Source organism: Polyodon spathula, chromosome 3 (genome assembly GCF_017654505.1).
Source record: "Polyodon spathula isolate WHYD16114869_AA chromosome 3, ASM1765450v1, whole genome shotgun sequence".
Classification (NCBI taxonomy): domain Eukaryota; kingdom Metazoa; phylum Chordata; class Actinopteri; order Acipenseriformes; family Polyodontidae; genus Polyodon; species Polyodon spathula.
This window is the reverse complement of record NC_054536.1, coordinates 77,540,021-77,557,092: the sequence shown is the minus strand read 5'-3', so window position 1 is coordinate 77,557,092 and position 17,072 is coordinate 77,540,021. Positions and strand designations below refer to the sequence as shown.

The 17,072-nt window shown below is 34.3% G+C and overlaps 1 protein-coding gene across 1 annotated transcript in view; it reads left to right on the top strand.

Moving 5' to 3' along the window:
- Positions 1-16,189, top strand: part of LOC121313432 (suppression of tumorigenicity 18 protein-like) — a 98,767-nt gene extending 82,578 nt beyond the window's left edge. Inside the window, exons 14-24 of the mRNA XM_041245957.1 lie at positions 382-621; positions 2,747-2,865; positions 3,393-3,455; positions 3,786-3,854; positions 4,449-4,511; positions 4,935-5,021; positions 8,156-8,377; positions 9,136-9,224; positions 10,198-10,301; positions 10,386-10,529; positions 15,821-16,189. Coding sequence (XP_041101891.1) covers positions 382-621; positions 2,747-2,865; positions 3,393-3,455; positions 3,786-3,854; positions 4,449-4,511; positions 4,935-5,021; positions 8,156-8,377; positions 9,136-9,224; positions 10,198-10,301; positions 10,386-10,529; positions 15,821-15,961 — 1,341 coding nt within the window. The 3' untranslated portion in view covers positions 15,962-16,189. The remainder of the gene's footprint in view (positions 1-381; positions 622-2,746; positions 2,866-3,392; positions 3,456-3,785; positions 3,855-4,448; positions 4,512-4,934; positions 5,022-8,155; positions 8,378-9,135; positions 9,225-10,197; positions 10,302-10,385; positions 10,530-15,820) is intronic.
- The last annotated feature ends 883 nt before the right edge of the window (positions 16,190-17,072 follow it).

Here is a 17,072-nt window from a genome sequence, read left to right as displayed (position 1 = left end):
CATTTTAGTAATTTCTGCTATACAAAACAAGTAACACAGCTGTTGCTATAAACACAATGCCAGCAATCTGTGCTGCTGATGGTTGTAATTAATTCTATTAAAAGGGCAACTCTAAGTTCATACTGTAGCATACATGCATTCTATTACAAGCATTTTCTGTGCTACTCTTAAGCTTTATAACAATTGCCTGTAAAGGTTTGTGTAAGCAAACTGGTAATCACATGCACAGTGCTTTCAAGGGCTTTTGCATATTCTAGATAGGAGTGAAAGTACTCTTTGTATTCGTCATCATATGTTTTCTTCAAATACCCTAGGGATTTATGTAAAATAAAAAATAAAAATCTGGATTTTGCCCAATTTGCTTTGATTATGCTGTTTTAGGATGTATTCATCGAGGTTGATGAAAATGGCACTCTGGACCTGAGCATGAAAAGGAACCGTGTTCATGAGAAGGTCCCTCCAGTTCTACCTTTGGAAACTGCACCATCTACACCTGAGTCTTCTCCTTCAAAAACTGGTGTCATCCTGGTAACACCTGCCTTCTACCAGGCTCTTTGTCAACAGGAAGGATGGGACACTCCTGTTAACTACAGCAAAGATCACAAATTAATAGACAAAGAGGTAATGACTGAAGTTCAATGCAATAAGCAAATCTAATCTCAAACCACAGCAATTGATTAATCATGCCTGCTGTTGATAGTGCAATATAGAAAGACATAAAAATATATATTTTTACAGTTAAGTTCTGAGTTAAGTTCTGTTACTTAGATATAAATGTGCTAAAAATAAATAAATGTGAGTAATATTGACCACAAACCTTAATGTTCCTAATCATTCATTAAAGTTATGGATCCAAGAACTTTTAAATTTTCTGTGTTACCCCAGCCAGCCCGCCTCTTGTAAATAACTATGACATTCAACACTTGTGCAGAATCATTTGTATAAAGCATGTACCTCATGATGGTATCCTGATGCATTTATTGTCTTAGAGTTATTTAAGTGATGTGATCTTTTACATTTTTCCGCAGATTAAACACGACATATAGTATTCCTTCTAATTCATCAAAGCATCTGGTACTGTTTTATAAAAATCAATCAAATTTTTTTAGATAAAGGTTTTGTGTATACAGTATAGGATAAATACTTGATGGATTAGAAAATTAATTTAGATGGATGCATGGTTTACAATAAGTATACTAAAGGGTATACTAGAGGTAAGAGTATGGAATTGGTTACCAAACCACTGTATTGCTGCTTAATTAGTGTGATCCTTTAAAAACTGGCTAGACAAAGTTCTGGAACCATTTTGCAAAAAGGAAATTGACAAGCATTAATGGGCCGAATGGCTTCCTCTTGTTCATAATATTTGTAATGTTCTAAAGCATGTTAATATTAGTAAAGTGTGTTTCTTTAACTTGCATTACTGGAACACCACATTAAAAGAGTCTCATTGTGCAATCTAGCGTTAGATTCAATCTAAAGTTAAGGAGAATATGAGTACTGAGATGCTGACAAAATTGTGCGATTTCCCAGCTTGAGGTTTTTTTTTGTTTTTTTGTTTTTTTTTACGCAGCATCAAACCAAGCTATTACTGAAATTTACGGAGCTGAAAAATAGGAGAGATAGGGATGTTTTACCTTTTGAGAAGGAACAAAGTAACAATTTCCTCAAATTAGACCATCTTTTACTGAAAAAGAAGGGGATAGATCTGTACACACACATTAGAAGCATGGAGACCATACACGTTTATTTTCTGATTTATTGAAACACCACTCCCAGGTATATATGTATTCAGAAGCATCCTTAATCGTTGTTATGGGAAGGCTATAGACTAAATTGCTTCTACATTTTTTGATTAATAATAGGTAGTCTCCAAAAGTGTGTGTGGTGCGATTTTAACAGAAAAATTTGTTTGCAAATAAATGACCATATGGACCTACTAAAGGTAAAATAAATAAATGTAATAAATACATAATGTGTATAAATATTTTTTTTTCATACAAGGCCTACAAACTGTAAAACATGTTACTCACAGTCACTCCATAACAGAACATGTGTAAAGCTCTTTACAGAATCTTTAGTAACCAATAGTGTACAGTAAAACCTGTTTAACCCGATACTGATTGGCACCAGAAAATGTTGCTGGATAATACATTGTGCTGGTTTACAGAGGTACTGACATGTTTATGTTTATGCATTATACTTGATTATACACTTGGAAAAGAAAAAAATCACATGACTTCGTGCTGGACTGTAAAGACAAATTTCCATTGGTTTTATGCAGACAAGATGTACAAAGTATGTCATATTCCAGAATAGACAGATTCTGTATTGTAGAGGGTGTTACACCATTAATTTCACATTTTTTTATTTATTTTTTTGTATGTTGTGTTATTGTTTTTTAAATGGACCCTTACCAAGTCGGGTTCTACAGTGTTTGCATGAATGTGTTTTTATAACATGTTAAATAACACACCTCCTACAAGGCACTGTGTTAGAGAAGATGCAACACATCCTTTGTGCTGCACTTTGAACTTTAGTTTTAATACCAAGTCACTGGGCAGCATTGTGAATGTTTGTTTATACCTACATTTATCTCACTTTAGCTAAGGTGCAGCACAGAGTTTAGATTTAATCTAGGCACTATTATAATGATTCCAAGCAAAAGGTATTACCAGGTCATTGCACTGTTACAAGATTGAGTCTTTTCCAGTAGTTTTTAATTAAAATCTGATTTGCTTTCTAGAAAGAAGAACTAGATAATGTATCTGACATTCTGGAGGAAAGAAAATATCCAGGTGATGTAACTATTCCGAGTCAGATGTCCAAACCTCTTTCCAGAGACAATAAAAAGGAGCTGATGAGGTACGTCATAAAGTAATTTCTATGTAAATGAAACACAATGGGACCAATTTCCAAAGTTTATGTGAGTATTACGTACCCTATTTTTTTTAAATTAATCAAGTGACAAAATGAAAGGTCAACCTAACTAAAAAGCCTTCAATTAATGACCTATTTTGATTAACAAGTTTTTTTTTTGGTTTTTTTTTAACATCGTTTTACTTTCTCATTTTCAAAACCAGTTTTGTTTAAAAAGCTTTGAAATGTGTCTCTGTAAGGTACAAATCCTTATATGAAACAGACAAGAAAGTGTATTTGAATACCAAACCTTCATTGAATCAAAATACAATACCATGTATTTAAGGATGTTACCAATGTTTCTGGTGGTGCGTTTATAGAAGCAGTATTTCCATGTGTGAATGTGCAGGTTTTTAAAGTTACATATCTTTAGGACAAAATGAAGCATTGTTTGAATTTTACAGCATACATTATGATACTTCTTTTTTTTGTATCCAGCCAAATAAGTTGATGGTATTTTGTGCTTTTTACAGCTGTCCAACTCCGGGATGTGATGGAAGTGGACATGTGACTGGAAATTATGCTTCTCATCGCAGGTATCTAAACAGAAATGCATTCAATTTTATACTTATTTATAAGGCTTTTACAGTTGTATGCTTCATAAGATGTAGTGAGTGTGTTGAAAGCTCCTGCTGAAAGGAAATGGTATAGGTGCACTTTTCAAGACATACAGTTAAATGGTTAATGTCGGTCATTAACACAGAGAATTCCTAAATCAAACTAAAGAAAAATATATGAAAGATGATTTTATTTGCCATATTAATATTACTGAGACTGTAGCAAAGCTTTAACCTTCACACTACATAAAAAGAATGCCTTACATGCTGATACATTTTAAAACGTTTTGTTTTTTGGGGTTTTTGCAGTGTTTCTGGCTGTCCATTGGCTGACAAGACTCTAAAATCTATCATGGCTGCCAATTCTCAGGAACTCAAGTATGAACTGTGATTAAAGCATTTTGATAATAGAGTATGTAGATTTATTCAGGGAGGAACATTTGGTTGTTTAGTACTCTATAATAAATATTTTTGTTTAACAGAGCAACAGGGTTAATTGCTGAATGCTTCCTCGCGCAACCATTAAAAAAGAAAAATAAACAGCAGGGATAATGCCAATAGATTTGCTTGATATCTTAAGTGGTTGCTTATTAAATACTAGAAACCCCCATCCCAAACAGAGCGATCCTATCGATTTGGGGTTCATTGTCTGCTCCCAGATTGCATAAGTGCAACTGATAACATTCAGATTGGCTTCTGTAAAATAATTTCTGCATAATGATAGGGGCATTTGGATGATAACCCGAAAACATACACACCATTTAACTTTTTGAATTTGGCAGTGAACCCTAATCTGACGGAGTTACTCTTATTATGATTGGATTGCATTTCATCATCTCAAAATCAGTATATCAGAAATTCCAAGAGGTGAACAGACTCCTGATAAAAAAAAAATCAGAATGGTACAATTTGCTGTCAAAATCATGTTAGTGAACGTGCTTCATTGTACATATTTGTATTCCAATTTATTAGGTGTCCAACACCTGGTTGTGATGGTTCAGGTCATGTGACTGGAAATTATGCTTCACACAGAAGGTAGGTTACTTGGGGGAAAACATACTGTTGCTTAACAAAACATAACTGTATTCTTCTTTAGTTTCTATAGTTGAGGTATTACAATGTAGCATGGTAATTAAACATGTCTCTGCCTATTGATAACAGTAGAAAATGCACCCCCATTAAACCTTATATATTAAAGACACAGAAAAAAAAAAAAAAAAAAAAAACAGCTGTCCTGCTGGTTCTCCTTCAGTTACTTGTTGTATACCTCCTAGGTAAAAATCTGTCAGTCATGCTTTGTACAAGACAGAATGTTAAACGTTTGAGTTCTGAGGAGACACAGCACTGAGTAAAACTAGGACACACAGGTGATTTGCCACTGCTGTTTAGGGCAGCATTATTAATCCCGTGTTGAACCACTTGTTCCAGACAATAGCTTATCTCTTAAATCTCTTCCAGCTTATCTGGCTGTCCAAGGGCCAAGAAGGGAGGCCTGAAACTAACACCCAGTAAGGAAGACCAAGACAAGGAAGACCAAGATCTTAAGTAAGTTCCCAAAAATAAGTGGTAAAATATAAAAAGGTATCTTTCTGTGTTTGCTAAGGAATATGAAATGATAGGGAACACAACCATTTTAACTAATGAACCATGGAAAAGAAAATGAAAATATACTTGATTTTATTTATCCCCATATCAAAACAAGCAAACTAAATAGCATAAATGTCAATTATAAAATATGCAGGTGTCCCCTGTGTGTAACAGCATTAATATAACAGCTGTGATGGTCTTTTTTTTCCTTTTTAATTATGAATACAGAGTAAATGCTTAGCTGGTAGATTGGAATGCTTCTAATACACATTTGGGGGTGGCGGGGAGGGAGGGGAATACATGTTTTCTTAGGTTACACAACAAGGCTTAAACAACCACAGCATTTTGTACATGTGATAACATACTGGATATAATAGATTTGCTTGTAAATTTATTTGGAAAAAGAAAATAATATGATTAAATGTTCACTTTCAGCAGTCCTGCATAGGAAATTGTAATCTAAAACAAAAACATTGGCAATGTACAAAACCTGGCAGTTAGAAAAACAGTTTACCAAACAAATGAGCCAAGCTATATATAAAAAAAAAAAAAAATGTTGCCCCAATTGTTTTTTTGTGTGTATGTACTGCTAGGGATTATATCCCTGTAGCCAATCAGAGTGCAGGGAATTTTTCCATTGAAGTATAATTATAATCTCTCTCCATATATAAAATCATAAGAAGGTCAGGGTATATCTGTGGGTAGGTAATAGCTGAGGCACCATTTCAATGCATGTCACCATACAAACGTATAAACAAAGAAATGAGACAACACATAAATAATATACATATTTGGTAACACAATCTGTTAAAAAAGTGCATTATTAGTTTGTATTTGTGCTGACCTGGATCTCCTGGGGGTCTGGGAATGTTTTAAATATTGCATTGCCAGTGTATCAATAGAATGTAAATAATGCTGTTGAGATTTCATAAGAATATCAGCCGTATATGGGACACAATGAGCTTTTGTGGTTGGGAGTAAGTGACAGTCATTATGCACACTTTCACTTTGTGAGGAGGTGTTAAACATGCTCATCGCAGTTCATCTGAATGTAGTCAGCAAAATAATGAAACCATCACTACACCAGCAATGTAATGCAGAAAGAAGAGCTCACAAGAAACACTCGAAGAAACAGAGGACAGGCTGACTAAAATAAGAGTTTATGCTTAGCAGCGTTGAGTCATGGCAAAACCAGTGACTGTTTGTTAACCCTGACACAAACAGAACAGTCGACTACCTATTTATTTCATTAAAGAGCAGTGCTGTTGCAGGTTCAGCTAGTTTTACCATATCATAGTACTTTCAGGAGCACCATGCCTAAAATAAACAGTGGTTCAACAGAGGGTTGAAATCTCCTTTTAAAAACTGATCAACTAATATATCACTCAAGAGTATTTTTACTGAAGTACTTAATCACCTGAATTATAATACATGTACAATACAATGTAAAACTTCACATACCTAGGATATTAGGTTACAATTGTAGGCCAGTTGTTTGGTTGAGAATTGATGACTGACTGAAGGTCCATAAACTGTAACCCAAACACTAAGTATAAATTGATTGGGAACAATGTAATGCAATCATATATTTTATTTGTAAACTGTTGAAAGTTGTGCTTACATCCAGACAGTAGCCTTGCAAATGCATATTGTTAACCTTAGCATAAGAACTTAAGTGGCATGCATCTAAAACGTGATTTAATGGAAATACAATTGCTCCCAATTAACATGACATTTGATATCGTTAACTGCTGTGTACCTGAACGATCACGATAGTCCCCAGAATTAATTGAATTTTGAACACTTTATTCTTGTCAAATTAAGTTTCAGCTTGAACTTGAAATAAACGTTTTATTTGACTAACCTCTACTTCCTTACAAACTGTCAGTTAACCACTTTGCAGAACAAACCTTAACTGTTTAGACAAAGTTCCCCCTCCCCCAGTAGACAGTTCCCCTACTGACTTCAGAGGTAATGAACTAATGTTACAGGCATGGGGTAGAAGATGTTAATACCCTGCATCAGTTACCAATAGAAAGTTAATGGCAGCAGAACCAGAGTGCAAGGCAAAATTATTTAGTTTATTCAAGTTTAAAAAAGAGAGAATAAGTACAGCCACAAAAAAAAAAAACGGTTTGAAACAAAAGGCAGTCATTACATGTATGTACAGCTTTTTGGGTTTGCTTTTTGTCTGGGTGTGTATCCACCCAGTACAAACTGTAAAACACAATTAAACACAAAATGTAAAACAAGAAATACACTGAAAGAGAACCCAAAACATAACTTACATTGTAGCAGGAGGCACACATCTTGCATTGACTGAAGGTATTTCTGTGTGGAATTCCCCAGTGTGCTAGGTTCCACCGCACTGCTCTATTGAAACATTGGAGCTGAATAAGTTCAAGAATAAAGCAATTCATATAAGTGCTGCAGAGCTCAACCTTTTTGCATTCCCATCGTCATGTCCATATCTAAAAGGAGAAGTATCAAAGAAATGTTATGTTCTATAATGTATGATTTGCTTGTTCAAATTCTCCTTATTTCTCTTAATATATGACAGATATTTTTTTTTTTTAAAATCACATTTGATGTAAGAATGTATGGAACTACATAAAATAGGAATGGTGCCTTTACATTTTATGGTGTAGCTTTGGTGGTACCCCAGATTTAGCACAAAGTCTGATCCTGTATAGAATTTGTTTTGCAGATAACCTGCTGTTTCTCTCAATATTGACTACTGTGCTGTTTTCTTAACTCATGATGGAACCTCATTTTAAATATGTAGGTGGCTTGTAGGTGGTTTAATGGACTGATTCAGCTTTTAAGTGAAATTGGCTCATAAAAAATGAAGTGTCCTATATAGTTTGTGCATTCTTTTTAACAAAACCATCACATGCTTGAAAAACAATAAAATCTACTTTTTTTTCAGCATGCACTTTACAATTCCCAGAATGGTGATTATTTTATTTAGCACATTGTACATTTGCCACAATATTAATAATGTACAGCGTGCTGTTAAATTCAAGTTAGGACAAATAAAGCAGATTGCTCTAACATCAATATATTTTCCTTGGGTTATTTTTTTCTGTTAGATGTCCAGTAATTGGTTGTGATGGCCAGGGTCACATATCAGGCAAATATACATCCCACCGCAGTGCGTCAGGCTGCCCTGTAGCTGTCAAGAGACAGAAGGAGAGCTCTAATCATGGGTCTGCATTCTCCTGGAATGTCAGCAAACAAGAACTGCCACACTGTCCTTTGCCAGGCTGTAATGGATTAGGTCATGCTAATAATGTGTTTGTCACTCATAGAAGGTAAGATACTTGTTCTGTTCTCTGTATTGTGATAGAGTTCAATGTATTTGCATTTGTGATGCAGACATTCAAACCAGAGAACGCTATTTAAAAGTATCATATCTTTCTAAGTGGGCCAAATCTTTCAAAAATACCTGAAACTTGTTAGAAAGGCAGTTGAAACTAATGTCCAAAACTATTTACAAGCAGTTGAATTGCAGGTTTCTAAGTGTGTCAGATTTACAGTTAAAAATTCTTAGTTTCAGCTAACAACAATTTCTAACAGGGAAAATAAACAGGTAATGCATCATAAGCATTAATTAACAAAGCTGTACACAATGGCCCTTGAATTCAAAATAATGAAACTTATTTAGCATCAGTTTGATTTTCATTTTAGAAAAAAAAAAAAATGATGCCAAAGTAGCACTGGTGGTGCCTAGTAATTTTTAGTTTTTTGTTTATTTTCTTTTGTTTTGACCAATGGCTTATTCAGATAATACAGTGATAAAAGTAGTAGCCAAAAATAAGGTATTTTTTTTTTAGTTTGAAACAGTTTTACCTCTGAATTCATGCTATTGTATTTAAAGGTGTAGATTATGTCTACTCCTCTAACAATGCATTACCTGCAGCTGTCTTCAGGTGGTCTTTTCATCATTCTGAAATATACCCAAATAGAACCATGAAACTCTATAAAACTTTACACACCTGGATATTTATTTTAATATTTCTATATATTTTCCTAATTTTATTGGTTTATATATATTTTTTTTCTTTCTCAGTTTGTCTGGATGTCCTTTGAATGCCCAGACGATCAAGAAGTTTAAGCATTCAGGAGAAGAGATGATGACTATTAAACTTAAAGCACGTGGTACCGACAAACTTTTGTAAAATCGTCAGACTCTGGGGATAAGTGTTTCGCCTTGAATACAAACATTTCAGTGAAACTTATACTTTCATTACACTGTGTAACAAATATATATATATATATATATATATATATATATATATATTATATATATATATATATATATATATATATATATATATATATTTTGTTCCTGGGTAGTAAGTGTTATTTCCTAATTGCTTATGCCTCAAACGTATAGAAAATTGCTATTATTCCCCACAAACTTTGCTTTTGTGACCAGGACAGTGATATTTTGAAATATCACTATTTCCAATGGGAAAACGGGCAAATGTGTGTCTTTTCGTTCACATAAAGTCAGAAAAAAACAACATATGAATCCAAATTAACATGTATTTATACTAAAGTAATACAAAAATGACTACAAAAGATTTAGAAGTAAGTAGTTTTTCGAGATTTACGATTATAGTGTATTTACAGTATTTACACATTTGCCCGTTTTCCCATTGGAAATAGTGATATTTCAAAATATCACTGACCTGGTCACAAAAGCAAAGTTTGTCTGGATTAATAGCCATTTTCTATACTTTTGTGGCATATGCAATTAGGAAATAACACTTACTACCCAGGAACAAAAATTGTGTTACATAGTGTAATAATAATATGCCGTTCAAAATAGGAAACAACCACAAAGGTAATCATCAATTAAAACTTGCTGTAGCAAACAACATACTGTAGCTGATGGAGTATGAAAGCAAAAGACAAAGGCTGCAATGATAAAGCTAGTTAACCTGAAGCAGGTCCGTGTATTCACTGGCATGCTGACGATTGTATTGCAGATTATGACCTGCATTTACTAGTGAATGTATGACAGCATGTAAGCATGTACTTCAATAGATCAGTGTTTTGCAAAGCTTGGGTAAAATATGTCAAGCATTTTTATATAATTAATAAAATGTTTTCTTATTTCATTCAGGTATAGAAAATGAAGAAGACATGAAACAATTAGATGACGAGATCAAGGAATTGAATGAATCCAATCTTAAAATAGAGGCAGACATGCAGAAACTCCAGACTCAGGTATCTGCTTTTAACAGTGAACTTCCCTGTAATATAAACACTCACGGACCTGTAAAACTGAAAATGTTGTCTTTGAAATGGCAGATATCTTCAATGGAGTATAATTTAAAATCAATTGAAGAGGAAAACAAGCTGATTGAGCAGCAGAATGACAGCCTGCTGAAGGAGTTAGCTCGTCTGAGTCAGGCTCTTATCCACAGTCTTTCTGATATACAACTCCCTCAAATGGTAAGTTAACCACTGTTTTTTTGGTACCAAATCTGTTTTTAAAGACATTGAAAACAGTACTTATGTTACAGAGACAGGCACATAATATGATTTTGTTTTGGTGTTTTTTTTTTTTTAAATTCTGTTTAACCAAAACAAAGCTTATCCATAGCCTAGCGAGAAAGCTATAGACCCCTTACCTTCCTATTGGGTCTGTATTAAAACTTACATTGAAAGAATATGTAAGTTTAGAAATTCAATTTACTAATTCAGTTCTTGATCTGTTCAAATTGCCTACTTGACACAAGTTTTCAAAAGTGACATACTAACACTTCTATATATATATATATATATATATATATATATATATATATATATATATATATATATATACACACACACACACACACACACACACTACTGAGCAAAAGTCATAGACACGTTGCATTGTTCTACTCTGATGCATTATGAGCATCGACAATTTACTCAAAGCCAATACTAGTGTTTTTTACTATTATAGCAACCTTGACTTGCATACAGAAGGAAAAACATTGAGTGAAATAGCTTGCATCACTTGATTTTCAAGGTGAGGCATCCAAAGCATAACCAACAAGTACACAGAACTGGCAGAACAGTCCAAAGCACCTTTGGCTATTGTTCCATAGTCCAATTTCTGTGTTCTTGTACATATTTTAGCCTTTTAGTCTTGTTCCCCTTTCTTAACAGAGGCATTCTTACTGCAACACATCCTTTAGTCCTGATTTCAAAATCAAACTTTGTGCTGTTGATTTGATGGACGACGACACCTGCGGCTTCTGCCAGTTGTTGTCAATTTGATGTTTGTCTTCTGTCTATTCCTTAAGGATATTATCTTCAATTATAAAATGGGTCTTTTAAAAACTCTATCCTGATTGGTCAAAACAGGTCACATGGGGGTGTGACTATTAGAGCATATTCCCTTGGGTTGAAACTTTTTTCAAAAAGAGGCGAATCACTTAGATATCCATAAGCCACTAGAATTTTGAAAAAAAAGTAGCCATATTTAAATGTATATTAATAAACATGACTAACCACATTTAATATATAATTTTGAAAAAAAATGGTAGCCATATTTAAATTTGCAATAAAGATGACTGACAAGTTTATATCAATTTTAATCTTTTGGGAAACCAAACTCTAGATGAGATTTTGGATGAGTCTGAATCAAGACACCAACACTTACTCAAGTGGTGAAAAAAAAGTAAAACTGCTAGGCATCGAACTTACCAAAGCACAGCTTCTGGACATAGAAAAAGAAAAGGAAAAAAAATACACAGAAGTCCTCTGCCTGGACACCGAGTGTCCTTTTTATGCCACTGTCCAAGTATTTCAAAATGCAAACAACATCTTTGTTGCCACTGGAAACGGTACTGCAAATTTGGAATGGATACCTCCTGTCACTACTCCCGATCACAAAGGACATTTAAAAAATAAATAATAAATAAATAAATAAATAAATAAATAAATAAATAATAATAATAATAATAATAATAATAATAATAATCTTCCCCAACACTGCCACCTGACAGTTTGAAGTGCAACTAAACATAGCCAAACGTGGCAAAGAAGGTCTGCATGATTGTCTAGCTGCACTTCCTCAGATAACGACAACAGTGAATCAAACATCATGTTGCTTGAAATCTTGCTGCAGCTCCACCTACTGTTCAGAATGAACATGTAAGAAAAGGGCCAGTAAATCTTGAAAGCTTAAATTTCAATGGCAGTGTTCAATTTAACATATATAAATAGTGCTTGTTTTTAATCAGTTCAGTGTTAATAATAATAATAATAATAATAATAATAATAATAATAATAATAATAATAATAATAATATGTTTTTAATAAATGCATTTTTGATTTTAGGCGGAAGGATATTTAATAAAAATAACTTTTTTGTTAATTAGAACATGTTTTTACATTTTATTTATTTATTATTATTTAGTTAGTTGACCCATTTTATAAGTGCAATAAGGCACTTCAGGGTGTGGGATTTAGTCTTATATCCTCACGACCCGCACGGTTAAAGCCACTCGGATTCACTTTGGATTTTTTGTTCTTTATGAAAGTCAAGGTTGTTGCAATAGTAAAAAACACTAGCGGAGGCTTTGAGTAAATTACTGATGCTCATAACGCATCAGAGTAGAAAAAATGCAACATGTATAAGACCAAAACATACATGATGATAATTGGCCAGTTAAAAGCCGTCAACTCCCACTGAATCGAAAGCACTCTGCAGAACCTAATGACATCATTTAAGAGCGTCACCGTGTTTAAATTAAATGTCTTTTTGTTTTTTTTTGTTTACACACCATTGTTATACTTGTGTGTATTATAATGTGGATCTGCATCAGCCACGCAAAACTCACCTGTCTACAGATTAAAAGGCTACAATTTGTTTTTCATTTAAAGCACTTTCGAGATTTGTGGCAGTGTGCCCCGCCCTTGTGCATATTTTTGTGTTATATGTTGTATGTATGGTGTTAATGTTGGTGTATTGTAGTTGGTACACAGGATAAAATAATGGTTATGAACACAAGTGATTTAAAATGTATTTGTATTTAGGCATGAGGATTGCACAGCACTTCACGTGCAGGTCAAATGTAATAATATGTGAGCACGGGAAATTGCACTAGACTAATTCACGTGCAGTTCTACCGAGACTCCAACTGAATGAGCAATTAGCAATTGAGTCTCGGTACAGCTGCATAAAAGAAGCATGTTTTCACTCACTCAGGGTTGTGTGTTCAGGGCGAAAGAATGGGAGAGAGACGGAGGTAAAAGTAAAGAAAATTAAAATGATCAATTTCTACGTCGTGCTGGAGGACCAGCATGGCACTTGTTTGTTTAGTGTTCTTCCATGTGTGTTAGTGTCTGTTGGTTTTGTTGGTCTGTTTATTTTGTGCCATTTGCTGTTTTGTTCAGCCTTTTATTTTCTGTTTGTTCATTTACTAAATGTTGAGTGCAAGCAAGCACTCAGCTTCACCAAACACCAACCAAAATCTTGGAATTCAGTATATACAGTACTATGCAAAAGTTTCAGGCAAGTGTAAAAAAATGCTGCAAAGTAAGAATGCTTTCAAAAATAGACATGTTAATAGATTATATTTATCAATTAACAAAATGCAAAGTGAGTGAACAGAAGAAAAATCTACATCAAATCAATATTTGGTGTGACCACCCTTTGCCTCCAAAACAGCATCAATTCTTCTAGGTACACTTGCACAAAGTTTTTGAAGGAACGCGGCAGGTAGGTTGGCCCAAACATCTTGGAGAACTAACCACAGTTCTTCTGTGGATTTAGGCAGCCTCAGTTGCTTCTCTCTTTTATGTAATCCCAGACAGACTCGATGATGTTGAGATCAGGGCTCTGTGTACCATCACTTCCAGGACTCCTTGTTCTTCTTAACGCTGAAGATAGTTCTTAATGACTTTCATTGTACGTTTGGGGTCGTTGTCATGCTGCAGAATAAATTTGGGGCCAATCAGATGCCTCCCTGATGGTACTGCATGATGGATAAGTATCTGCCTGTACTTCTCAGCAGTGAGGAGACCATTAATTCTGACCAAATCCCCAACTCCATTTGCAGAAATGCAGCCCCAAACTTGGAAGGAACCTCCACCATGCTTCACTGTTGCCTGCAGACACTCATTCGTGTACCGCTGTCCAGCCCTTTGGCAAACAAACTGCCTTCTGCTACAGCCAAATATTTCAAATTTTGACTCATCAGTCCAGAGCACCTGCTTCCATTTTTCTGCACCCCAGTTCCTGTGTTTTCGTGCATAGCTGTGTCGATTGGCCTTGTTTCCACGTCGGAGGTATGGCTTTTTGGCCGCAAGTCTTCCATGAAGGCCACTTCTGACCAGACTTCTCCGGACAGTAGATGGGTGTACCAGGGTCCCACTGTTTTCTGCCAATTCTGAGCTGATGGCAGTGCTGGACATCTTCCGATTGCAAAGGGAAGCAAGCATGATGTGTCTTTCATCTGCTGCAGTAAGTTTTCTTGGCCGACCACTGCGTCTACGGTCCTCAACGTTGCCCGTTTCTTTGTGCTTCTTCAAAAGAGCTTGGACAGCACATCTGGAAACCCCTGTCTGCCTTGAAATGTCTGCTTGGGAGAGACCTTGCTGATGCAGTATAACTACCTTGTATCTTGTTGCTGTGCTCAGTCTTGCCATGGTGTATGACTTTTGACAGTAAACTGTCTTCAGCAACCTCACCTTGTTAGCTGAGTTTGGCTGTTCCTCACCCAGGTTTATTCCTCCTATATAGCTGCTACTGTTTCAGTTAATGATTGTGTTTCAACCTACATATTGAATTCATTCATTAGCACATGTTTGGTATAATTGTTTAATCATACACCTGACTATATGCCTACAAAATCCCTGACTTTGTGCAAGTGTACCTAGAAGAACTGATGCTGTTTTGAAGGCAAAGGGTGGTCACACCAAATATGGATTTGATATAGATTTTTATCTTCTGTTCACTCACTTTGCATTTAGTTAATTGATAAATGTAATCTATTAACATTTCTATTTTTTAAAGCATTCTTACTTTACAGCATTTTTTTTTCACACCTGCCTAAAACTTTTACACAGCACTCTGTGTGTGTGTGTGTGTGTGTGTGTGTGTGGTGTGTGTGTGTATATATATATATATATATATATATATATATATATATCTATATCTATTATATATATATTATATATACATACTGAATTCCTTAGGAAGATTGTGGTTGGTCTTTCTTGACTGTTTCTAAAGAGTATTCTGCTATTTCCAAACATTAAACTAATTGTAAGAAAACGCAAGTAAATGTACACAGTAGGGATGTTAAGAGTTCAAACCGTTAAACCTTTTCCAAGTGTAACAGCACTAATGGAGGGCTTCTCATGATAGAGTTTTCTTTGATTACATACATTTCCAACCGTTGAAGTTTAAACATGTTTAATCCTAAACTTTAAATGTGCAGGAAATTAAACATAATCTTAACATCCCTAGTCCAGTGTTACATTTGCATTCACACCAAGTAAGCCCTTTCTTCAAAACATAGACGAAAGGCAGTTGCTGGTTTACTGTTAAATCTCAATTTTTTCTTTTGAACAAGCAAAAGGTGTGATGGATGCTTTATAAAACTGAAAAGGATAAAACAAAAGTAACTGTAATTGTCCCTGCCTTAGTGTGACACAAGGAAGGACTTGAGCACATGTGTTTGTTTATCTTTTTTTCTTTTTTTGCATGTAAATTAATTTCCATATTTTAAATCTTTGTGCAGGGGCCAATCAGCGAACAGAATTTTGAAGCCTATGTGAACACTCTGACAGATATATATAACAATTCGGAGCATGATTACTCGCCTGAATGTAAAGCTCTTCTTGAAAGCATTAAACAAGCTGTAAAAGGCCTTCATGTGTAAACTTGAGAGCCAGTATGAATTGTATCAAAGCTATAAATGCTGCTGAACAGTTGGATTCTTTGGGATGGACTGGTTTGATTGCATATACAAGAGAAGACTTTTGGACATGTAGTTCCGTAACACAGATGACACATTGCACTAAAGAAAAAAATTATAATATTTTTACCAGTACCAGCAGTGGCATGTAAATGGACATTAACAATTCACTTGAAATATTTATTTTATTTTCTTCCCTTTGCACTTTTTTTTTTTTTTTTTTTTTTTTTTTTTTATATAGCTTGCTGTAAATTAATTGTGAATTTGTAATTTTTTCTAAATATATTTTATTATTTATTGTCTTTCTGAACTTAATTGGTATATAATTTGTAAATTATTCCTGCCATACTTAAGCAGAATGATTTCTTGCATGTGAAATAAGCTACATGCATTTAGATTTAGGTAAACTAAGCAGATTTTATGTGAAACATTGTGACCAGCAGTTTTAATCATTTACATATTCTGCACATTGTAAAGAATATTTTTAACTTTTTTTTTTTTCCTTTAGCTTTTTTACTTCAAAACTGAGCAAAATTCATGGAACATGTCTTGAGCAGAAACACTGTCAAATGCTGCCATCCAATGGACTGTCAGTAGCAAGAATTTTCCAGCAATAATGACAACTGGAAATTTTCAGAAACAGCTTAATAAGATAATTTCAGTTTTTTAATATTTGTTGTATTGAAGCAACTGAATTAAAATGGTCTGAAATGTGGTATTTCCATGTGTTAAACTTTTACCATTATGGTACAGAAGACATTCCAAATAGGAATGATCAAAATAGTCTCACGTCAAAGATATCCTGAAAAAGTTTCAGAGAATTTAAAACCAATTCCTACCAAATTGGCAACAGAATAGTTCCTCCTTTTCACCTAAAATTATACTCGCCAGATTCAACCTTATAATCTCATTGCTCATGAAGGAGCGAATATTGAGTTTAATGATTGCGCAAAGTCCAAACTTTCAGATTGATGACTAATGAGACAATGTGAATATCAGGAACAGTTTAAATATTTTTAAACATATATATTTTTTTCTAGTCTATACGGATACAAACTGCCTTTTTGTGTGCACA